Genomic DNA, 24,151 nt, shown 5'->3' on the forward strand with positions numbered 1-24,151 from the left:
GAGGGTGCAAGAAAGTGAGTTCAAATCTGGGATCGGGTTGTCTGCTAGTTAGAGTCACCTTCTCCTTGCATCCAGCAGCTGCTGGATTTCTGAGATCTCAAATATCTTAATTAGAGAGTAAAAAATACGTGAGGCAGGAATTGATACCTCAGATAATGCCTTTTACAACTACCTGACAGGAGGCTGGAGCCAGGTGGGGAGCGGTCCCTGCTCCCAGGTAACACGAGACAGGATGAGAGGAAACGGCCTCCAATTGCACCGGGGGACGTTTAGGTTGGATCCCGGGGGAAATTTCCTCTCTGGAAGGGTTGCGGAGTCGCCGTCCCTGGAGGGGTTTAACAGAGGTGTAGGTGTGGCAGCTGGGGCCATGGGTTCGTGGTGAACACGGCGGGGTTGGATCAGGGGTTGGTACCCGATGATCCCAGAGGATTTTCCCTGCTCCCTGCGATTCGCGTCGGTGCCTGCAGAGGGCACCAAACCCCCCAAAATGTCCCTCCCGCCCCTCGGACGCCTCGGGATGCTCCTTTGGGAAAGCTCCGGATAACGCTGATCCACCCCCCTCAGCAGGATGGGGAGGGGTCCCTGTACCCCCCACCATGGCCCCAAGCCTCAGCCCGAGGTCTGGCTCCATCCCCAGCTCCTGCCCCGCTCGCTGAACCCAAACCCCCACCTCCCACAGCAGCAAACGCAGCAAAACTGTCAGAGAAAGCCTTGTGGGAATGTGCTGCCGTCCTTGCTTCCCCTGTACAGGCTGCAGGCCCTGTGGGTGGGAATCACTTCTGCTTTAAGGAAAAAACAAACCTTGACATGTGGTTTCTGGCCCGTGTTGACCTCAAAAAGCACAAGCAAGAAGATCTGTGCGTTGGCAAAGGACAGGGTGGAAGCGTCCAAGCACGCAGTGGCTCCAGCCATGTGGGGACAGGACTGATCCCAGCTCAGGGAAAAGCCCTGACAGTGGCTTTGGGAGAATCCCTGGATCTCCCCTGGAGTCCCAGTGTCCTCCCCTGCAGAGGACAGGCCTGTGTTGCGGGGGAATGGCAGGTGAGACCCACAAACACAAAAAGTGTTTGGAAGCACCACAGTGCTGTGTCCAGCCAGAGGTGTCTGCATGCTGGCAATGGGAATTCACATAATTCCCCAAATTTCCCAGGGGCTGTACAGAATGTGATGGTGAGAGCTGAAGCACTTCAGCCACTGGTACAGCCAGGGAAACAAACACGAGTCTTCCCACTCCAGATTTAGCTCTTTATTGATTTTCCAGTTGCATCCATCAGTCACTGTCTCAGTGCTCAAATTACCCATTAAAGGCGTCATAGAAAGGAGAGAAAAACCAAGACAGGGTTGTGGTTTTGATGAAAAACGTTCAACATCCCAAACAAGAATTTCTGGGAGGAAAATTTGTCCTTTTTAGTGTTGGGACTGGGTTACATTTATTCTTGAACAGCTCAGAGGCACCAAGGGCTGCTGGTGGTCTGGGGCTCCAGCTCTTGTGGCCCTCCCCTGTGCCACTGGCAGTGCTGTCACCTGCAGGAGAGACTTGGGAGCCTCCAGTCCAGCTTGTCACCCGCGTCACACTCGAGGATAAACATAAAACCTGTTTCAAACTCCCCGAGTGCCCTGTAGTGGACACGCTGTCCCCTGTCTGTTCATGCTGCTGCTTCCCCTCACCTACAGGTCATGTCCCTGCTGGTGACTGAAGATGGGTCACATCCTGCAGGTCTGTCCCAGGGAGCCCCTCTGCTCTGGAGCCTGGCTGGGAGTGTTCACCTGGAGAAGTGAAGACTCAGGGAGACCTCAGAGCCCCTTCCAGGGCCTAAAGGGGCTCCAGGAGAGCTGGAGAGGGACCTGGGACAAGGGATGGAGGGACAGGACAAGGGGGAATGTCTCTTCCCACTGCCAGAGGGCAGATTTCAGTTAGATATAAGGAAAAAATTCTTCCCTGGGAGGGTGGTGAGGCCCTGGCACAGGTTGCCCAGAGCAGCTGTGGCTGCCCCATCCCTGGAAGTGTCCAAGGCCAGGTTGGACGGGGCTTGGAGCAACCTGGGCTGGTGGAAGGTGTCCCTGCCCATGGCAGGGGGGGGCACTGGATGAGCTTTAAGGTCCCTTCCACCCAAACTGTCCTGTGATTCTATGAACAAAATCTGTGTCCTCCCCCTCGCAGAGCAATCCCACCCCAAGGAGCTGCACTGTGTCCCTGTGGTTCAGCAGGACTTGGCCCAGGGGTGCAGTGGATGTGTCTCCAGGCTCCCCTCCCACCCCCAAAGCATCCCCAGAGAGGAGGGCTCTGCTCCCTGTGCCCGGTGCGGGGCTGGCTTTGCTGACTCAGCAGCACACACCCTGTGTAAACGCCCGCCAGCTGCTGCCCCAGCCACTGTTTGCTCAGCCCACAGCGCTCTGTTTGCCTTTCGGGATCACGATGGAAGGAGATGGCCTTTGGGCCACCAGAAAATGAAGCAAGGCTGCTCCAGGCACCTGCCCCAAGGATCCTCCAGCCCGTGCCTGGGGCCAGTGCAGGCTGCTCAGTGACTGTGATCCACAGGCAACACCCAAATTAAAACCTCCAGGGAGCTCTAGGGGCTACAGAAAAACGCACCCACCGCAGCATAACCCGGCTGCCACGCAGCCAGGAGAATTATTTATTATCATTTCCTTGCGACAGAGATATGGGGAAAAAAAAAAAGCAGCCACCCTCCCCAGGCACAAACAGCAGCAGCTGCGGCATCCACGCAGGGAACTATGTACATCACAGTGTAAAGTCCATGGGGCAAAAAAATTCAATGCAAGATTAAAAAAAAAAAAAAAAAAAAGGAAAGAAAAATAAAAACAAACAAACAAAAAAATCACAACAACCCCAAACCTAAAACGAGGAACCAGAAAAAAAAAAATTGGCTGAGAAAATTGGTAAAATAGGTTGGGCCCCTCCCTGTCACTATAAAATATATATATATATTTCTAAGGCGACGTTTCACAAGACCAGAAGCGAGGTTCCTAAAGAGTCTGAGCTTGCAGCCGAGGACACCACACAGGCACAAATGCCCCGTGAGAAGCTAGTGTAGACACCGAAACCCCCACCCACCCCGCGGCCTCAGTGGTCAGCGTAGTCCTTGGTCTCCACCCCGGTCTCGTTGAGCACCGTCGTCCTCATGATGGCCTCGGTGACGGCGTAGGGGTCGCAGTTGGCCGCCGGCCGCCGGTCCTCGAAGTAGCCACAGCCATCCTGGCCCACCTGGCGCGGGATGCGGATGCTGGCGCCGCGGTTGGCCACGCCGGCGGAGAACTCGAAGATGTTGGAGGTCTCGTGGTGGCCCGTGAGCCGCCGGGAGTTGTCCCTGCCGCCCCGCGGGTCGTACACGCAGATGTGGTAGTCGTGCCGCTTGCTCAGCTTCTCGATGGCGGCTTCGATGTGCCTGTGGGGCAGGAGCGGGGGGGGGTTTGTCAGTCGGGCCATTTCACAGAGTGACAGAATCAACAGGGTTGGAAAAGAGCTCTGAGACCATCGAGTCCAACCTGTGACCCAACCCCACCTTGTCACCCAGCCCATGGCACTGATGCCACATCCAGGCTCTGCTCAAACCCCTCCAGGGACGGGGACTCCACCCCCTCCCTGGGCAGCCCATTCCAAGGGCTGAGCCCTCTCTCTGCAAAGAACTTCTTCCCAATGGCCAACCCAAACCTCCCCAGGGGCAGCTCAAGGCTGGGCCCTCTTGTCCTGCTGCTGGTTCCTGGGAGCAGAGACTGATACCTGCACTTTGGGGGGTGCTCCCATGGTCAGGAAAGCTGTCACCCCTTCCTCCTGTGCAGGGACAAGCCCAGGGTACACTCTCATACAACCAACTGCTTTTAAAATAACGAGCTGGGACAGCCCCAACCCAGGCACAGCCTCCCAGTGAGGGAGACACCCATTTCCACATGGCCAAGGACCCCCCACCCTCCCAGGTACATCCCAGGGGACCCCTCAGGACTCACTTGAGACCCCCCTCTCTCCTCATCTCCTCGGTGCTGTAGTTGGTGTGACACCCAGCACCGTTCCAGTTGCCGGTCATCGGTTTGGGGTCCAGCGTAGCCACAACCCCAAAGTCCTCACAGACACGGTGGAGGATGAACCGAGCCATCCACAGGTGATCCCCCATCTCAATGCCTTCACACGGGCCCACCTGGAATTCCCACTGGAAGGGGAGAGCAGATGCACAGGTGAGGATGGGCAGGTTGGTGTCCCTGCCACCCCCAGTGAGGGCTGCCAGCCTGGGCTATGGCTGATTGCTGTCCCTTGGGAATCAGCAACAAGGACGGGGAGCACCGAATTAAGCAACAGAACGGCTCTGGCAGGCAAAAAAAAATGGCAATAAACTGCTCTTGACTATAAAGAGCAAATCAGAGGGGTTTTAATCAAATCAGAGGTACATAAGTACCACGCCTGACCGGGCTGGTGCTGGAGCTGCTGGTGTGCAGGACCCCCAGCCCACACTGCAAACAGGGCAGAGGATTAATGAGGAGCCTGTTAGTCCTTCCCAGGGCTGCTCCCTGCCCGGCTGGAGCCGGGGTTGCACCACCCGTGGTGACTAAGCAGAGCGTGACGTATTTACAGCTGCTGGCATGGCCAGAGCCCGAGCCCAGGATGCAGAAAGCAGCCAAGGACCCTGAAGAAGTCAGGGCAAACAACAGGGTGGTTAAAAATCCTGCCTCAGCTCCGCTGCAGATAAGCCCCCTCTTATCTCCGCCACATCAGCAGCAGGAGTCAACGATTCACAGTCGGTCAGTCTGGCCACCTGCCTAATGCAATCAGGGACTCCCTCCTGCTAACCCCCAAATAAACCCAAATCTCTCCCAACCACTCCCCCACAAGCCATATCCCACCCCAGCTTCCCAGTTCCCAGGGACTCCCCTCACATTCCACATGGTGCTCCCACAGCCTGTCCCGGCTCCCTCCATCCCCTGCATCCCTGCTCCACGGGGCAGGGGAGGCACAGGGGACCTCCCAGCTCTACACCAGCTCTGCAAGGAGCTCAGGGTGAGTTAGGAGAAAATCGAATGTACATCTTCACCCTAGCAGTGCTGCTGCTCCCATCCAGGCAAAACCTTCGTGGGGAGTCACTGGATTCAGTGTTCCAGAGGCGCTGGGAGTTGCTGGCTTGTTCCAGCCTCATGATAACTTGTATCCACTGTGGGAAATGGGCTGCGTGGGGCCATCCACACCTACCTGGGAGGGCATCACCTCTGCGTTGGTGCCACAGATCTTCACCCCCGCGTACAGACAGGCTTTGTAGTGGGACTCCACGATATCGCGCCCGTACACCTTATCTGCCCCAACCCCACAGTAATAGGGACCTGGAAAGGAACAAGGAATCACCACCCAAGCAAGGCTCTTCTGGAGCAACAACAGCATTGCAGCATAATCCCACACTCCCAGGTACTTGTTGCCATGGGCAGAGGCTTTATGGGTATTAAAATGCTGTTGCACTCCACAGGACATCAAGCCACCGGCCCCAGCCCCAGGAGCAGCAGCTGAGCAGTTCATCAGAGCAACCTCGGCCTTATCTGGGCAGTTAAACAGGACTTGTAATGCATCAACCGGGAGGTGGCCAGGAGATAAGGGAGGTGGCCAGGAGATAAGGAAAGCTTGGCTTGGTCTGCCCCGAGGCACCTCACTGACCCTCTGAGCACATCAGGCGTCTGAGATTGTTCTGACAACAGCCAACATTGTTCACAGCTAGAAAATTCAGCTTGCCAAGGTTTGATATATGGCTCTTCCTCACTCAAGCAGGTCGGGAGAAGATCTTCTCCTCGCCTGGGGGAAGGGGGATGTTGCAAGCAGCCCAAACAAAAGCCAGGTTGGGAAACCCCCGCCCTCTGTCCCTCTGCCAGGAGGCAGCTGAGGAGCTGGCTCGCTGCTGCAGGATGGCACGACGTGCCAGGCCAAGCCCTTTCCCCAACAGCCACGGGGAGGAGGCTTTTCCAGCCCAGTTCTCCAGCCCTTGCCAAACAAGTCGTGCAGCTGAGCTGTTTGTGCAACCCGAGTCTGGCCGGTGCGCTCACGTGAGCCACGGGGCACCAGCTGCTCTCACAGCTCCTGACCCCATCCCAGATCCTGCCCCGTGCCAGCTGCGATGGGAAAGCTGCTCACAAGGTCCGGGTCTGATGGCTACCACTGGCAGCACCCCCGAGCAGCAGGGTGGGAGCTGAGGGAGCATTTGGGCTGGGGCAGGGAGGGAGCACTCACCCTGCGGGCCGGGGAAGCCGTTGTCGGGCCAGCCATAGGGGTGGCCGTTTATTCCCAGCAGCGTGTACTCCTGCTCCATCCCAAACCAGGGGTGGCTGTCCTTCACCAAGTCCATGACCTTCTTGCACGTGTGTCTCAGGTTGGTCTCTTTGGGAGCAGAGAGGTTCAGGTTAGAGCCAGCTGTGAGCAGGTGTCCCCCACGCTCTGCTCTATCCCACCCAGAGATGGAGGCTCCACCACTTCCCACAGAAGCCTTAAGGAAACCTCCTTCCTGCTCACTGGTTTCCTCCTCACAGTTAGTCCATCACCAGAGCATCAGGCCACAGGCCAAGAGGGTTTAATTAGCCTATTCCCCAAACCACTGTCAGTGCTCCATGAACATCCTCTCTCTCTTGAGAGACCAGGAGTCATATCCTAGCCCTTTCCTACAGACATCCAGCACACTTGGGAAAAGGGACTATCTTGCACAACTAATCCACCCCCATCCTCTTCCTAGCAGCCTCATCTTAATCAGCCTTTTCTTTTCCAGCTCCATGATTTTGGTTACCATCCAAGCTGGCTGGCCCTGCCTCAGCCCTTCGAGATGCTCAGGGCCACTGGGGCTTTGCCAGGAAAACACAGATATCAAGGAACCGTCCTCACATGAGACAACATGCCAGGCAAGTGGAATGAGAGTTTGGACAGAGACAGAGGGGAGAAAAGAAGGCTGAAAAACTGCTGTCCCATGGGCAGGCAGCCTCCAGGTTGCACGTTCTGCCTTAACTTGCAATAAAAGCCCCAGAGCAGCTACAATGCATGCCCAGAGGGTGGGGCTGGAGGGAAGCAGGGACATCTCCCTTGCACTCCCGTCCTGGGTCCACACAGCCCTTAATATCCCCAGAAACCCATCCTGGGAAAGCCTGGAGGGTGCACCCGTCTCTCGTGTAGGGCTCTGGGCTGAGCTCTCTGCCCTACCTTCAATTCCAGGACTTTACAAATTGCTCCAGCAGAGGAGCTGCCGGCAGGAATCTCGACCGAGGCGCTACCCCCGTGGCTGACAGACTGTTCCAGGAGGAACCAGCCCCGTCTTTCGCCATCGCTGCCCGCAGGATCCCCTCTCCCCGCAGATATGTGCGCATCACCCTCCCCCTCGCGCTGAGCGGGGCCGCAGCCCTGCTTGACTGGCGAATAACCGGTTGTTATGCCGGCAAACAACCCCTCTGGGAGCCCCTCAGCGTGTCCTGCGAACCGGCTCCCCTTCCTGTGTCTGGGGCTTTATCAGAGGGACAGGACGGACTCGGCACCGCAGGCTCCTGCCCGGGGTGATAAGCTCAGAGCCGGAGCGCTCCGGGGCCGCTTGCGAAAGGTCACCCCCCGCCAGCCCGGCAGCTTCTTCCTCCTTTTCCGCAGCCTCCCACCGACGAGGAGAGCACCCGCGAAGTACATGTACAAACCCAGCTCCCGCTCCCCCGCGGTAACCCCCACCCGCGGGCTGGGTGTGCTCAGCTCTAAACACGCGGGTGCCGCCTTTGGCCTTGAGCTCCACGTCCCGCTGCTCTCCTCCTTACCCCACGCCGCTAAAAACAAGTTCCTGCAAACAACCACCGCCACCAGCACTGGGATTTCAGAGCCTGCGGCCAAGTGCTCGGTGCCGAGCTGTGCCCCGGGGCCAGCGGTCCGTGGCGAGTGGCACCCTAAATGATAAACGGGTGGCCCTCGGGAGAGAGGGGGGTGCACGCTGGAGGTGCTCACCTGCGGGTTTCCTGTTGTACTTGAGCACTTCACAGAGCACCAGCTTGTTGGGGTCCAGGCAAAAAGGGTCCCTGAACATGCAGACTGGCACCAGGAACATGTCGCTGTTGGAGCCCTCTGCCTGTGCCGTGCTGGAGCCGTCGAAATTCCACTCGGGGACATCTGCTTGGCAGGAGGGGAACAGAGGGGGGAGCAGGATTGGGAAGAATGGATTGAGACATGTGGATTGAGACAAGTGCTGGTGGCTCAGACTCAGGATGGAGCACCCAAAGGGCACCGAGTGCCACGGGGTGAGGGCCCTGCACATCCCCGGAGCTCCCTGAGCACCAGCGTGTTCTTTTCCCCCAGCACCATCAAGCACAAGCAGGATCAGTCCCAGCCCCTTCACCTCCCTCTGCCAAACCCCATCCAGATGCCGACACGTCCCCGTGCCTGTTTGCCTGGTGGGAAGGGGCGAGGAACTCCTCCCCCCCTTCATTAACGGATTAAGGAAACCGCAGCGACGCAGGTTGGGTGTTTACCCCGCCACGAGACAACTGCGACAGGTATCACCAGTGCCACGCAACCAGGGACAGCAAGTGCCAACTCCGCCTGCCCAAAGCACCCAGAACTCTTCTCAGGGCCCACCACCATCGTCCACAGGGATAAGCAGCGGCGTTACCTTCGATGCTCTTGGGCTCCTTGTCAAGAGTCCTGCTCTTGCAGCGCACCCCTTCGCCGCTGCCGTCGATCCAGACGTAGGTGACCTGCACCCTGCCGTCCTGGGGCAGCCTCATGTACTGCTCCCGCACCAGCTTGTTCAGCCTGGAGCTGTGTGACACCGACATGGCGACGGCCCTGCGAGGGTGACAGCCGCATCACTCCCGGCCCATTTCCTTCCAAAAACCAACCTCCCGCCCAAAAATAAGCCACCCCAGCCCCTCTCCCTCACCGCCCTCCAAGCAGCGTCCCCCGGCGGGACTCGAACCCGCGCTCACCGGCCCCAGCACTGCCCGCGCCCGCTCCGCCCGCCCTTTATACGCGCCCGCGGTCGGGGCGGGTGCGGAGGCGGCTCCTCCCCCGGGGCGGCAGAGCCGGGCCCCGGCCCCCACCCCCAGGGACACCCTCTAAACACGTTCAGCGCTGTTTTCTTTTCAAACTGAAATACGACTTGTTAAAAGCAACGATTGTCGTGCGGCTAAAACGTCGTTTCGTTTTAAAAAATTGCGAGTTGTTGGCTGAACAACTTGATATGTTTATTTAAAAATAACGAGTATTAATCACTGAAAATGCAGTTTTCCACCTCCTGCCCCCTCGCTGCCTGTGAACCCCTGGCGCTTTGTTTATATCGAGTTGCCCCCTTACACACGGGCAGGTGTTTTCCACCCGGCCCTGCTACGGTGCTGTAGGGTGGGAGTGGGGGAGGCTGCCCCCCCCAGCACCCCAAAAGCCTCGCTGGGACCATGCCCTGTGCAGGTGGGATGCCCGGAAATGGATCTGGATGCCTGGGTGGTCCTGGGGCTACCGGGACCAGCCAGCTCCCCAAGGACAAGGGCAGCCAAATCCCTGGGGATGGGAGTAGCCAAATCCCTGGGGACAGGGGCAGACAGATGCCTGGCAGCCCTACCACTGCCTCCCTCCTCATCCTGCCCTGGACACCCTGGGGACAATTCCTGCCCACCCAGTTTCAGCCCCCAGTGGCTGCAGGGCTGTGTTTGCCCCCCAGGCTTTCCTCCCAAGGGAGGAAAGGCTGAGGGCTACAGGGAGAACTACTGGCAGAGCACTGAAATTCCCCACTTTAGCCCTTCTCAGCTATAAACGGCCGAGCTTAAGTACCATTCTTAAGCACCAGAGCGTAGTAAAGCACCTTTAAACCCCCAAACCATCCCCGCGCCGCAGTAGCCCTGATGTGATTTGCAGTCAGCTAGAAATCCTCAGCCAACAAGTGCGTGAATTTGAGTCGATTATTTCAATATAGCAGCAATTTCCAGCTATTGAGCCGAACGCAGATCCAATTAGAATGAATTAAACGCGCCGCTGCCTTCCCAGTTTTCCATAGATCCTGCGTTGGAGGCTCCCACGTGTCAGGGCAGACGGACCCCAAACGTGCAAGCGCACAATCGGCACAGACACAAACAGCCCGTGCCGGCGCCTCTGGGCCTTATCTCAAATACTCCGGTATTTTTTTTTTTTTTTTCTGGGAGAAGAGTAGGATTTCAAACAACCCCCCCCCCCCAGCAAATCCAGAGGGGTGAGGGCACCGCGACTCTCCAGCCTCAGTTTTTAAGCAGTTTTTCGATGTTACAAAAGGAGAAAAGGCTTTAAAGCATGACTGGGCTCCAAAGCAGTTGGGTTTTTGCTAATTCCCCCGGTCCTTAAGGCAGACTCATGATTGCGGCTGCCTGAATCACCCCCAGGAATGTTTTTCTGCAAGACAATGAAACATCTGCACCAGAGCAGCTAAAAAAAAAACCCTTTATGGTTGATTGCCCCCCTCAGGACATCTCCTCCCCGGGCACTGACCCAAAAACCCAGCTCTGTTTTTCTTCTGGAGGTGTTTTGGTCCCGCAGGCAGATGAAGAACCGGGAAGAAACCTGAAAGCACTTGGGATTGCACAAGAACCAGGAAATGAGATTGGCAGCGAGAGAAGCAGAACTTAATTAGCAATTTTGGTGCCCGGGCGGTGACATCAGTGACAGAGGGCTGCGGGCGGGCCAGACGTCACCCACCCCACTGCCCACGGGCACAGCCCCAAGCAGAGCTCCTGGGAAGGAGGTCGGCACCCAGGGATGTGCCCGAGGTCCCGCGGAGCAGCAGAGCCACGCGGGTCTCCTCCGTGTCACCCGTGTCCTTGGTGCTGCCCAGGTGACACGCGGGGCTCCTGCAGCTGAAACCGGGGTGCAGCTCGAAAGCAGCCGCCTCCCTCCACGGGGTATTTTAGGGACACGTCCACGAGCGTGCTTGCAGAGCTCAGCATTTCCTCATTCCTGTTTGGAAATCGTCCCAGGGCAGGAGGAAATGTGCCTCTGGGTGTGCAGCAGCGTTTCCCGGAGCCGCCGCAACACGTGCCGGTGTGGGGGTGGAGGGACCGGCGGCTCTGCGGGGTCCTGGGCTCCCTGTTCCCATCTCTGTCCTGCCTGGGGACCTGGAGCCCACGGGACTGGCCTCAGCAGGGGCTGATGCTGAGCTTTCATGCAATCAGGGAGCTCAGAGATGGATCTGCATCCTTTGGGAAGCATCTCAAACCCGTCCCGGGAGAGGCGAGACTGATGTGCTGCATCCTTCACAGCAGACAGCAGAACCAGCAACAGTGTGTGCCCATGTGCCAAATCCCCACACCTCCGTGAGTAAAGATATGGGACAGCCTCCTTTTATTCCCAGAGAAAGTCCTGGCTTCCCTCCTGGATGTGCCCACCCGGGCAGTAACCCCCCCACAGCTTGAGTGGGCTCAGAACGATGGAAAAACGGAGTGAAATCCAGGCGGTGTCAACGCTCCCCAGTACCCTGGGTCAGGGAGCACAGCTCCTCCCTGGATGGCTGCAGCCACGGAGCACCAAAACACCCAAACAGGGCAGGCAGAACAAACACCAATAATCCCTCACCTGGTCAAAGCCCACCCGACCCCGGGAGGACAAACACTGTGTGTTTGTGGCTGTTGGGGGGCAGCGGGGCTGACAGCAGCCTGTGGGTGCCCAGCTGGGGAATCACTGAACCATTTAGGCTGGGATCATCAAGTCCAACCATTCCCTGGCACTGCCAAGGCCACCACTAAGCCATGTCTCCAAGTGCCACGGTCCCACCCCTGCCCAAACACCGCACCCGAGGCTGCTCCCCAAATATACAGAATTGTTTCCTACCGAAAAGGACTTCAGGAAGCAGGAAAAAGTGTTTCTGCCATACAGTGGTGGGCATCTGCTCAGTCAGTATTTCTTAGGATCAAGTCTTAACCTCACCATAGTTTATTCCAGCCCTTTCTGTAGCATCAACTCCGTTACACTGGCAGTGCCAAACCCAATTCACACCTGAATCCTCGAGCCTCTTGAACAACATTTTACCCCCAAACAGACCCGCAATCAGCAGGTTCCCTCTGCCCCAGGTACAGCAAATATTAACCACCACCAGGCTCCCGGCTCAGGGAATCAGTGACTGGCCCAAGGTCGGAGCTGAGGGCAGGAAAGGAGCAGGAGTGTCCTTGTGGAAGGAAAAGGTTACAGATTGAACCTCCAGAGGATTTGCTGAAGCCCATTCAGAGCTGTGGCACAGCACAGAGGGCTTTCTGGAGATAAAGGACAGAAGGAAGAGAAGCTGATTCTGCTTTGCTGCCACAGCCCAAACCAACCATCACTTCCACTGTGGCAGCTGCGACACCATCCCAGTATCCACAGGGATCATCCCCCAGCTGCAGGCGATGCAGGACACAGCAACTTTCCCAGCACCTTTTTTTTTTTTTTTCTGGATGATGGCCATCAATCTGCAGGCAGCAATGCCTGGAGAACCCTCCTGGGGAGACCTAGCCAAGGCCTAAATACTTTTAGTATAATACATTACTTATAAGAGATCAATAATAGAGTTTTTATCTCTCTGACTTTGAGGCTTTATCAGCCCAGGAGTTTTCCAGCCTTGCCAAGATACACCAAAGACATGATTTGCTTTAATGGGAATAATAAATCCTTAGCAAATTTTCCAGATTGAAAATCTTCAGTAGCACAACAAGTTTTACCACAGAGAGGTAAAACATGGACTAATTTACCTCCTGGGGTGACTATTAACACCTTCACCCCAGCTACAAGCTGGTGCTACAGAGGGTCAGGGGGCTGTCAGATCCCTCCCCACCCTTCCCCAAAAGGGATCATTCCCTCTCCCTGGGTTTGATCCGAACAGCCCATGGTGGGTCCTGTCCTGCCAAACAGCTGGATGGGGAGATTAGAGGGAAGGCAAAGAGCAGGGTCAGCACAAACACCATAAAGGGATTAGAGGGGCTGGAAGAAACAGCTTTTTTTAGCCAGGGAAATGAGGGGGATGCCGTGGGAAAGGCTGGGGGTGGGTGGCCCAGCAGGCCTGCAGGGACTGGCTGGGATGTGCAGGGTGCTGGGACGTGGCAGAGGGTGGACAAGGCTGTACCTTTTGCTGTCCATACACACATATATATACACATCTATATACATAATTCTTTGTGTCCTACCTGAACGTGCCTGGGGAACCCACAGCCCCAGCTCAAACAGCACTTTGGTGGCCACCAAGGCACCTGGCACCAACCTGTGCCCCTCCTGTGAAGGTGGGATCCTCCCACTCAGACCCATCCCACCCATTTCCCCCGTGGCAGTAGAGCCCATCCAGTGCACTCACTGCTCCACGAGGGAACCCCACGAGACCCCAAACTGGGATTTTCCTCCTCTGTCCCCCTGGGAAAGCTTCAACCCACTGGTGGCTCCAGATCCACGGCACAGGGTTGGTGGAGGCTTCAAACCCTGCTCTGAACAAAGTGAGGAGGGATTCGAGCAGGTCCCTGCTGCCCCTCAGCCTTCACACACCCACACAAGGGAGTTCCTGGCCTGGGGTGAGTGCAGCTGCCTCTCCACCCTCACAGCCAGGGACAACTCAATGCCAAGGCGCTGGAGCTTTGCCCCTTCCCCCACGTGCCACCCAGGCTGGGTTTGGCAGCTGCTGGCTCAGCTGGTTTGGGAGGATACCCACCCTCCCACGCTCACACCTCTGCTGGTGACCACTGTGGGATGCCAAGTGTCCTCTCAGCGATGGGGAGATAAGTCCTTGCAACACCCACCCAGCTGGAGGCACGAGGAACTTGCCTGAGGTCACAGAGGGGCCCTGGTGAGGGGCCAGTGACTCCCCTGCAGCCTCCCAGGGCTGGTGTGAGTGCCAGTACAAGCTCAGACTCAGCACAGACAGTGAATTAGGGGCTGTTTGCAGAAAACTCCTTTATTTTCCCAGAATCACTGAGATTAGAAAAGACCTCCAAGGTCATCAAGTCCGAGCTGTGCCAAATCCCCACCTTGTTCCCCAGCCCAGAGCACTGAGTGCCACGTCCAGTCATTCCTTGGACACCTCCACCTCCCTGGGCAGCCCCTTCCAAGGTCTGACCACCCTTTTTGTGCAGAAACTCTTCCTGATGTCCAACCTGAGTGCAGCTTGAGGCCGTTTCCTCTTGTCCTGTCACTTGTTCCCTGGGAGCAGAGCCCGATCCCTCCCTCCCTCAGCTGCAACCTCCTTTCTGGCAGCTGTACAGAGTGACAAAGTCTCCCCTGAGCCTCTTTTTCCTCAGTCTAAACAACATTTTGGAGGTTATTTCCAGCTTCAGCTGTGATGAATTTCACCTGAGCCTTCCCTGGGTGACCCACAGCCCAGAGCTGGGAAGGAAAGGCTGCCTGGGGAGCCACAAACCAGGGTTTCCCCAGCTCATGGAGGGGCAGGTGGTAGGGCCAGGGCACCCCAGGGGTTCTTGGCCAACAAGGATAAAGTCCCCTGTGATCTCTGCCAAAACCAATCCTCTAGGGGGAAACTTCCTTCTTATCCCTTCAGGGAGAGAGTTGGAGCTCCCCAGCTGGGAGAGAGCCCTGTCCCATCATCCAGCTCTTTGCTTCAGGGAAAGGACAAGTGACAGGAGGAGGGGAAATGGCCTCAAATCGCACCAGGTGATGTTTAAATTGGATATTAGGACAATTTTTTCCATGGAAAGGTTTATAAAGCATTAGAACAGACTGCCCAGGGAACTGGTGGAGTCACCATCCCTGGGAGTGTTCAGAAAACATGTGGATGGAGCACTTGAGGACGTGGTTTAATGGTGAGCACAGGGGTGGTACTGGGTTTTCAGCAGGACTTGATGGTCTTAAAGGTCTTTTCCAACCTTAATGATTGTTCCTTCCATGATTGCTGCCCTGTGACATCCCCCCCAAACCTCCCGGGATGCAAACCCAGGGATTTTTTGACCAACAGCATTTATGTCAGCAAAACCAAACCTAAAAAAATGCCAAGGTGCACCAAGACTCCCATAGCAACAAAGTGCTCAGAGCAGAATCTAAATAAGCAGCAAACCACCAAAAAGATTAAGTACCTTTTATGATAAACAGAATTATCATAATAGAATTACCATCGCCCGGGCGAGGGCAGACGGTCACCTCAACCTCCTCGCCCACAGCTGGCTTCCCAGCCTGGATCCCGTTTGGCAACCCCCCCCTTTTAGCAGCCTTAATGCAAAACTGCACAAATGCAAAGGCTTTTTCACTTCCCTCCCTGCTCACCCCGAGCCCTCCCTGCTGCCAGTCTGGTGCTCAAAGCAGTGTCACGTTGTCTGTCCCCGTCATGAGGGGTTTTTTTTTTTTCCAAGGAAAAGAGTAGGAGGCTCTTTGTTGGTGGTTTTGTTATGTCAGTGCTTGCCCAAAACCACTGTTTTTCTCTGCTCACCTCCTTGCAATCACATGCTTTCAGGAGCTGGGACTTGAAAGGGGGGGGGTGTGTGGGGGGGAATTATTTAAGCACTTTTAAGGCAGCTCTTGCAGCAGGGTTTGGCCTTGGATAGGCAGAGCGAGTCTGTCGATAGGTGCTGTGTTGTGTCTGAGGCCACTCGTGCAGATATGCTATGGGTAGATATCTGGGAGAGAAAAGCTTTGGTTTTTTGAAAAAAACAACACCTTGCTGCCTGCTTCTTGCAGGCTTCTGCATAAAGGAAAGGTAAAAATCTGGCAGGTTAACACAGAGCAAAGCAGCTGGGTGCACCTGAGTGCTCTGGGTAGAGGGGTTTGAACTTCAGTCTGTAACTCAATCCAGATCCTACACAGATAAAACCAGAAGCTTCCCCTGGTGGGGTTTTAATGTGAATTGAACCCAAACCCAGAGCCCTAGAAACTCCCTTGTTCAGGGGGGGGAAACACTCACTAAGCACTTCATTTTGGCCTTGTTTAACCCCTTTTACCAGTAGATGGGTTAAAAAAAATTTCATTTTGCTTCCCAGCAGAACATTCCCATCCACACTGGCTCTCAGCCCCTTTCCCAGAGATCAGGCTGACGCAGTTTTGCTCTTCTGCAACAGCAACAACCACCCCAGAGTTATTTCTCACCCCCTCTGGGTGCTCATCCCAAGCCTCCAACGTGATCCCCTCCGGAATCTGCCGAGGCCCAAACGCAGCTTCTGTCATTGCCCAAATCCTGGGGATCTCCCTCCCAGCACCAATCTGGGGTGAGCTGGTGATTCAGCCCCGCATTGTCACCTGTCCCCAGCATGACCAGGGACATCACAGTGCCTCTGGATTTACCCTTCCTTACCCAAGCAGCGGCCAAACCCAAAATGCCAAACCGGTGGCACGAGGCAGGAGAGCCCCGAGGCCAGAGCGGGCACAGCCACACACAGCACCCCCAAATCTGAGTCTCCAGCCCAGCCAGCAAGGCCCCAACACCCCAGAACGGCTGGAGATACCCCAACACATCCAGAGCTGGTCCCTGGGAGCATCCCTGTGCTGGCTGCAGCAGATGGCACAGCCATCCTTAGCTGTTGTGCTGCTTCCCCCAGCCAGGGCATGGCTCCCACACCTTAAATCAACCCCCCTCTTCCACCCTCCGGCCTCACGAGGCTGCAAAGTCACTAATTACCCCTTGGTAATGAGCACAGAGAGGTCTGGGCCCAGCAGTGCTCAGTGTAATTACAGCTGTCACTTCACCCCTGCCCGAGGTGCCACTGAAGGCAGGGGCTCTGCTGCCCTCTGGGATGAAGGTTCAGGTGCCACAGGACAAGCCAGAGCAGCACCAGTCACCAAGGAAAGTCAAATTTATTGTCCTGTGGGATGGAGAGCCTGTTTCAGCAGCTCTGGGCAAAGCCCTGGGGGTGTTCTCTGCCCCTTTTAGCCAAACCTGACCCCCATTCCTGCACTTTGATGAGCCTTCTCCAGCTGCTCCATCTCCTGCTTTGGTTGATGGCACATGGGGGGCTTCAGGGGGACAAGAAGAGTGATGCTGCCCCAGGAGCAGCTCTGGATGAGCATGGAAGGGCTCCCCACAGCACCCAGGGGAGCCTCCCCACCCCAGAGCCAGGGACATCCTGACTCATCCTCAAAGACTCCAGCCTCCTTCTGCCTGAGGATCCATCCACCCCAGTGCACCTCCAGGAGAACCATTCCTGGTTTTCCACGCTGCAAAAGGCAAGGAGAATCCCTGGTGATATTAAAGCAGCCCCAAACACAAGGGGGTTCAGTGCCCATGGGTGAAACCCCTGCCATGGGAGCAGGGACACAGCACAGGGATGAGGGACAGGCCCTCCCTGCCCCCAGAACAGGCTTTGTTCTGCATCAGTTTTCTTTCCAGCACTTGCCAGGTGGGCAACAGAAAGTCCTGCCCATGGCCAAGTGCTGGACAAGGAGCAGCATCAGGGACCAGGGGGAAAGGAGAGAAGCAGCACAGCCAGAGCTGCAGCATCTACAGCGAGACTGGAAGGGAAGGGGAGCCCTGGATGGGGACCCTGCCCTTGGTCCCTCATCCACTTTCCATCCCTGGTGGCCTCACCAGCCTCCACCTGAGAGTGGACCTGGAAAAGGAAGGGAGGCTGGAAGCCAGGGAGCAGCACCCAGCCACAGGATGGCCCTGGGGAACTCATCTACCACCTGGAGCCACCGCTGGGACACCCAGGCTGGAGCTGCTGGGGCAGTGCCAGTCCCTGGGCACTGCTGGGCAAGTCCAGCTGCCCCACAGGCCCCCCTGTGACCCTCCCCCATCACCCACCACTGCAGAAAGCCAAAGTAACACCAGGTTTAGCCCTTACCAGGCAGGTCCTGATGCTCCCAGCAAGGGTCCCACAGCTCTAACCAGCTCCAGGCAGCATTCTTGGGCTGGCCAGGGATGCTCCTTCCCCCGGGGCTCAGTGTCCCTGGGCACCTCCCACCTCCAGCTGCAGGTGATGATCACCCTCCATCCCTCACCCACACCTCCCCCGGCAGCAGGATGGGGGTTTGATGCAGCCCTTGGCTGTGGGGAACTGGATAAGCACCCCCAAAGCCCAAATATTCCCTAAGCAGGGGGAGAAATCCCTCCCCCAGCTCTCCATCCTCAGTGACAACTTTCAGCAGATGAGGGCAGGGAGGGAAAATGAGGTACAGGACAATGAGGCCTTGCTAGGCTGGGGCTGAGGGGCTGTGGTGGTGTTTCTCTGGTGGTCTCTGAGCTGGTTTTCCCCTGGCTGGGACCAGCTCTCCTGAGAAGATGGCACTAACCAGAGCCCCAGGAGCTGCACGGCCCCGGCTTGGCCTTCACCCCCCTCCCTCTCCCTGGAGCGGCTGCAAAAAAAACCCATTTTTTTTTTTGGTTATTTTCTCCTTAGGCAGACAAACTGCTCCCTCCAGGTACAGACACAGCTGCAGCTGATCCCCTGATTTCCCTTTCCACAGGCAGCAGCCGTGTTCTCTCCAGCTGTGCAGGGATCACAGTGCTGGGCAGGCGAGAAGCAGCAGGACTCTGCCCAGGAGTGGGGCTCCAGTTCCCCCAGGAGGGACATCCCTCAGGGGCCTGTGTGCCACCAATCCTGGGGGCTGGAATTGTTTTGGTTTGTTTTTTTGTATTGTTTTGTTTTTTTTTTTTCAGTTGGGCTGGGCTTGGAAGGGCTGGTACTTGCCTTAGGCCAGTGATGTGCCTTAAGTAAACATCATCATCATCTTCGAGATAGAAACTGAGGTGCAAAGCGAGCACTGACCACTCCTTCCCCAGATTTGGGTTGGTTTTGGTGAGTTTTGGGGGGACTGACCCCTGCAGGTGCCAAGGGTGTGGCTGAACACAGGCCAGTGGGGCAGCTTCCACAAATGGGGGGTTTTCTAACCAAAAACGGTGCCCTGGATATTCAAAGGCACCAGTTCACACAAATCCCTCTTGTAAATATTTATGCTGCAGGATCCTCCATCAGCAAAGCAGCCCCACAGGCTCGAGCAACCTCTTGTGCCAGGACAGGAGCTTTGAGAACTGCTTTTGTTCCTGTTTGGAGCAGGAAAAACCACCAAGGTCCTGGTTGGCAGGGCTCAGGGGACACGGGGCCTTTCCAGCCTCTGCTCCCTGAAAATCACCCTTGAGCAGTGACCGACCTGCAGGTTTCCCCATGTCCATTTTCCAGCTGTTTTGGGTGCAAAAGCAAACTTGAAAATGCAGCTTGTTCCCTCCACAGCTGCAGAGCCAACTTGGGAATTTGGAGGCCTCACTCTTGGGGTTTGATTTTTTTTTTTTTAAAAAATCACCCATGGTGATTTTAACCCCCTGTCCCCCCAAAAAACCCCACAACATTTTCCCCCAAAACCTCCCTGTTTTTTTCCTTTCAAAACATCACTTGGGTCCTCAAGAATTGGGATTCCCTACCCCCCAAAAAAGCCAATTTTTTCCTCAGACATACATTTTTCTAAAAACAAACAAACAAACAAAAAACAAACAAACAAAAAACCCCCAACATTTTGCCCCAAACCAAAACAAAAAAAAAAAAACCACAAAATTTTGCAACACCCCCCCCGTTTTTCACCAAAACCCCCCATATTTTTTCTAAAACACACCATATTCCTAAAAAAAAATTGTGCTCCCCTAAACCTATTTTAAAAAAAACACGTTTTTTTTACCCCATTTGTTTCTCAAGAAACCACAATTCCTCCCCCAAATCCCTCCACGTTTCTCCTCAAAACCCACCATTTTTCCCCCACTGCCCCTCATTTTTTCCCCAAAACTGATTTTCCCAAAACCACTGATTTCTTTTCCGTAACACCCACCGGTTTTTCCTAACAAAACCCTTCTCCTTCCTAAAACCCTCTATTTTTTTCCCCCCAAAAACCCTCTTTACCCCCCACTGACATCCTAAACATCCACGTGGAGCCAGCTGGGGGTCCCCCGTGAAGAGGGTGATGGCACTTTGTGGGTTGAGGGAGGGGATGCTCCACCCTCGGAGATGCTCTGGGCGTGGGGAGCAGAACCCTCGCTGCGTGACTTTGGTGGGCAGGGGGGGTTTTTTCCACCTTGCTGAGGCGCCTTCCCATCTCCACGGCTCCGTGGAACGGGAGGAAAGCTTTCCCCAACAGCACCGAGCCACGGCCGCGCCCACGGAGGGGCCGAGCCGAGCGCTGGCACTGCCCGCCCGTGCCCGCAGAGAGGATTTGGCATCTCACAAACACAGGAAGCGCCTTTTCGCCAGTCACCACCCAAAAATGCCGGGGTTCCTGCTGGGCTGGGCAGGAGGGCTCTGCCGGCATCCCAGAGAAACGCTGGAACAAACCCCTGCGTGGTGGGGTTTTCCCAGCTCCATCATCAGAGCTCCGGAGTGACCGCTGGGAATAGCAGGGCTCTGACATCCCGAGGAGCCTCCCGGCCACTCATGGCCCAGCAGCTCGGTTAACACGCAAATAGGGTGATATTTCCTGCGGGAGGGAGGGTGATTAATATGCAAATCAGGGGATATTTCCTGCGGGAGGGAGGGTTTCTTCCTGCGGGGGGGTGGATCTGCAGAACGAAGTGTTTGCACCCGAAGGGTGATTTTCTGCTGGAAACGTCGAGCTGAGGCTCTCCAGCCTCTGGGTAGGACCTGATCATGAAGCCTTAACAGCAGTGATAATCTGGAATGACCAAGGAGTTATTAACTGGTTATTAATCAAGGAGTGGTATGGTCATGCTCCTCACAAGCTCAGAAAGGCATAAGAAAATCACCTTAAAATATGACGAGCTTAAACCCATTTTCCTCATAGGAAGTGAATAGGGACCATATTCCCAAAAGTCCTTTTAAACCAAACATGTCTGGAATGGAGTGATTTTACTGGAGTTCCTAAATGCTGAATAAATGTTCAAACTGAGGAGAGACAATAAGATTTGTGGGGGTGCTCAGGGCAGGTTTTGGGTTTCAGTGTAGCTACAGCCGTTTGCAGGACTGCAGATCCATTTAAATTCCTGGTTATTGGCCATCCCTGTACTTGCCCAGACAGCTCTGGGTTTGCTTCACAGTTGGCTGTCCAGAGGGAATCACTAATGGACAGTTACTCAGAAATAAAAAGGTGAATGTTGACCTGCAGAAGTGTTTAGCATCAAAATCATTAGAGTTATGCTCCCTGGTGGAATAAAAAGGGATTATCCTGATTCAGCCCTTCCCCATCCCCTGCTCAGCTGCACGTTGAAACACGAAGCTTCATCTGTTTGCTGGGCACTTTGGCAAATGCTGTGAGGGGACAGTGACATTCACCTTTTCCACAGGCACAGACAAACATCCCTTTATTTGTGCACCAAATCACGAACACAGAGGTATTTCCTCCTCTAGGAAAGAGCCCGAAGCCAAGGTGCTGTTTTCTGCCACCCCCGTGCCTCAGGCAGGGCTCTGGAGCCTGCCTGGCTTTGGCAACAGGATTTATCCAACAAGGGTGTTCTAACAACACCTTTGCTCTGAGCTTGCCAGCTGCATGATGGACACAAATTCATTTAAGCCTCACAGCAGCCCCAGTGAGGCAGGTGGGGTTTAATCGATGAATTAATCAGTAGAGAGAAGCCAAGTCAAAAAACGAGTCTCTCAGTCACTTCTAACCTGCCCTTGATACTGGTTTTTAGGATAAATAGGTTATTTGTTGGATTACATCAGAGCAGACCCCAGGAGCCACGATCCCCAAACCCAAACCTAAGAGGAGCAACTGGGAACAAAATCCTTGTTGAAAATCCCGACTTACTGCCCAGCTCCTCTTAGGAAATGAAGACTCTCCTCTCATTCTCTCACAGCAGCACTTGCTGCAGTGTTTTCCAGAAACCCTGTGTCTGCTGACAGAAAAAGCAGATCACAGGTACTTTGTTAACTGCAGGTTTTCCATTGGAAGACACAGGACAGAAAGGGGAAGGATAACTCCGACCGATTTGAGGGATGGAGAAGTGAAACGTGGATCCTGTCTCGTTCAGAGAGTAAGTTTACAGTGAAGCCTCAAAATAAACCCTGAGCTTCCAAGTTGTTGCCTTACCTAGGGGAGCATCTCATCCCTCTGACTCCCACCAGAACTCACTTCATTCCCATCTTTCCCACAGTTTGGATCACTACAACACGAGCTGCCGACTTCTGGGTGGCCGAGGGACAACCAGGTGCCTGCACAGGGGTTATTTTCCACTGTGTTTTGGGGTTCTGGCTCAGACTGCACAGACCCTGCTCCTGATGGAAAAGAAAAAGCACAAAATTCTCCAGGGCAGGAGGTTCATGCCAGTTGTCACTGGACCTTCTCATGGTTTATGACCGCGCTTGTAAATTCTTCCCCTACTTCCCCCTTGCACCCCACAAGGGTCTGGCCACTGAAAAACAGCCCACGTTTGGGAGATCCAGCCACCAGTACTGGCAGGAGCTTCCTTACAGCCCAGGGAGCCCCTGCCCAAAGGAACAGCCCCTGATGGCACTGGAGGAACACAAAGAAATCCTGGAACTCCTGCAGTGCTGCCACGGTAGCTCTGGGAACCTGGGACAGAGCAGGAGGAGGGAGCTCAGGGTCTGGATCTCCAGCAGCCACCCCGTGGGATCCCCCAGGAATGTCCTGGGTGGCTCCTGGACCTTTCACACTCAGTTGGTGCCCAGCATTTGCAAAGTGAGTCAGAAACATTCCCTTGGAACATTTGGCAAACACATAAATCAGGGATCCAGGCGGGTGTTTGCCATGGGGAACACCCAGCTGACCTTGGAGGCAACTTCTCCTCAGTGCAGGAGGTGCCAAGACATTCCATAGGACTCCACAAGGGTGCCAGTGGTCCTGCAGATGTGCAGGGGGTCAAAGCAGGTCACAAAACCCACCAGAGACACTGTCATTATCTGCAGAGACCTGTTCTTTGCTGCCTCTGGAGCTTTCCTTGCTGCTTCAGCAGTGGCAGCTCCCAACAGAGCTCCACAAGTCAGGGGAATGGCAAAGGACAGGAGGAAAGAGAGCAAAACAAGAACCACGGTGTGGAAGAAGGAGGTAGATGAATATTTAGGCATTTTGTTGAGCCTGGGACTGAAGTCTTGAGGAGGAAGAAGAAATGCAGCCCTGGGACAAAGAGGATGAGCCAGATGAAGGAGCACAGGTTTCTCCAGATTTCTTCCAGAGGGACTTGCTCTTGTACCACACAAAACCAAAGCACTGGTGGATGGGCATGAATGGCAGGACATGGGATGCTGCAGTGCAGGAAAACCTGAACTGGCAGAGAAACTGCCCAGATGGCCACTGGTTGCCAAGGCTGAGGTAGGAAATCCTGAGTGGATGATCAGGACACCTCCCAGGACCAGGCTGAACTGCAGGATCACACCTGAATCCCACTGCTTGGTCCAGAAACTGCTCAGCAGGAGAGGGGCCTCCAGGGCAGGGACAGTGGGTGCAGCCCCTGGGACAATCAGTCCACACTGGGGTTCCTGAAGGTGAGAGGGGACTCAGGAGAGCTCTCTGTGCTGACCTGCAAGGGGGGGAGGTGGAAGAGAGAAGCACTGAGCTCATCACCTTTAGGCTGAGCTGGGTCAGGGGCTGAAGCAGCACAGGGAGGTTTTCCAACAATCCCTGATCCTGAAATGGCCAGAAGTTGATCACTGGTTATCCTGGCCTCCACAGCTTATCCTGGCAGCTTCAAAGGCCCAAAGTCTTGCTTTGGTTTTCCAGTGTTCACTGATCCTGGTCTCCAGAGGTTCAAGGACAAAAAGTCTTGCTTTTCACACACAAAGATACACCCTCATGAGAGTCAGATCCCAACCTGCCACACTCAGCTTGACGCTCTCTGACTGTGCCACAAAGGGAAGAGAAAGCAGCTTAAAATGTTCACCACCACTACCTGCTGAGGGAGGAAGATGAAAGAGATGGTGCTGTTGCTGCTTGGCTCCAAAAGCCTCTGCATTTCAAATGCCTGGTGAGACCCCAGCACTCTCCACACTCCGTGAATTGTTGCTGCCTTCTGGCATCATCACCCACAGAGCTGCAGAAATCCCACCCCATTCCAGAGAGCAGCCAGGCTGGCAACAGGATGGATCCTTCCTTTTCTGCCCAAAACAGACTCACTGCAGTGGCAACAACCAGCTCAGGGGGACAAAACCCCACAAGGTCATGGGTTTCATTTAAATCCAGCAGGTTTGGGTGCTGTTTACTCTTCTGGCTCAGTAAAAGCTGCAGATTGGTGGGATTCGTAAGCTGTGGATGGGGAGGTGTGTCCCCAGGGCACAGCAAATACTCCAGACAAGCATCATTCTGCAGGTCAGAAAAAGGCAATTTCTGAAACTGCTCCTTTCCCTGGCAAAA

The 24,151-nt window shown here is 55.3% G+C and overlaps 1 protein-coding gene and 1 pseudogene across 3 annotated transcripts in view; both read right to left on the reverse strand.

Annotated features, from left to right (window-relative positions):
- Window positions 1-2,831: 2,831 nt before the first annotated feature.
- LOC114067148 (glutamine synthetase) overlaps window positions 2,832-24,151 on the reverse strand; it is a 21,837-nt gene continuing 517 nt past the window's right edge. The window contains exons 1-7 of one of the 3 annotated variants that reach the window (XM_027902410.1): window positions 10,451-10,475; window positions 8,610-8,785; window positions 7,949-8,110; window positions 6,218-6,364; window positions 5,198-5,325; window positions 3,967-4,166; window positions 2,832-3,407 (exon numbers count right to left, since the gene is read on the reverse strand). In XM_027902410.1, coding sequence (XP_027758211.1) covers window positions 3,086-3,407; window positions 3,967-4,166; window positions 5,198-5,325; window positions 6,218-6,364; window positions 7,949-8,110; window positions 8,610-8,775 — 1,125 coding nt within the window. In that variant the 5' untranslated portion in view covers window positions 8,776-8,785; window positions 10,451-10,475 and the 3' untranslated portion in view covers window positions 2,832-3,085. Of the gene's footprint in view, window positions 3,408-3,966; window positions 4,167-5,197; window positions 5,326-6,217; window positions 6,365-7,948; window positions 8,111-8,609; window positions 8,786-8,925; window positions 8,950-10,450; window positions 10,476-24,151 lie in introns of those variants that run through there. The other 2 variants (XM_027902413.1, XM_027902412.1) reach the window with 2 other exon arrangements.
- LOC114067149 overlaps window positions 22,115-24,151 on the reverse strand; it is a 4,116-nt pseudogene continuing 2,079 nt past the window's right edge.

This window comes from Empidonax traillii, unplaced genomic scaffold (assembly GCF_003031625.1).
Source record: "Empidonax traillii isolate 1590-97213 ecotype Southwest subspecies unplaced genomic scaffold, ASM303162v1 scaffold869:size279042, whole genome shotgun sequence".
NCBI lineage: Eukaryota > Metazoa > Chordata > Aves > Passeriformes > Tyrannidae > Empidonax > Empidonax traillii.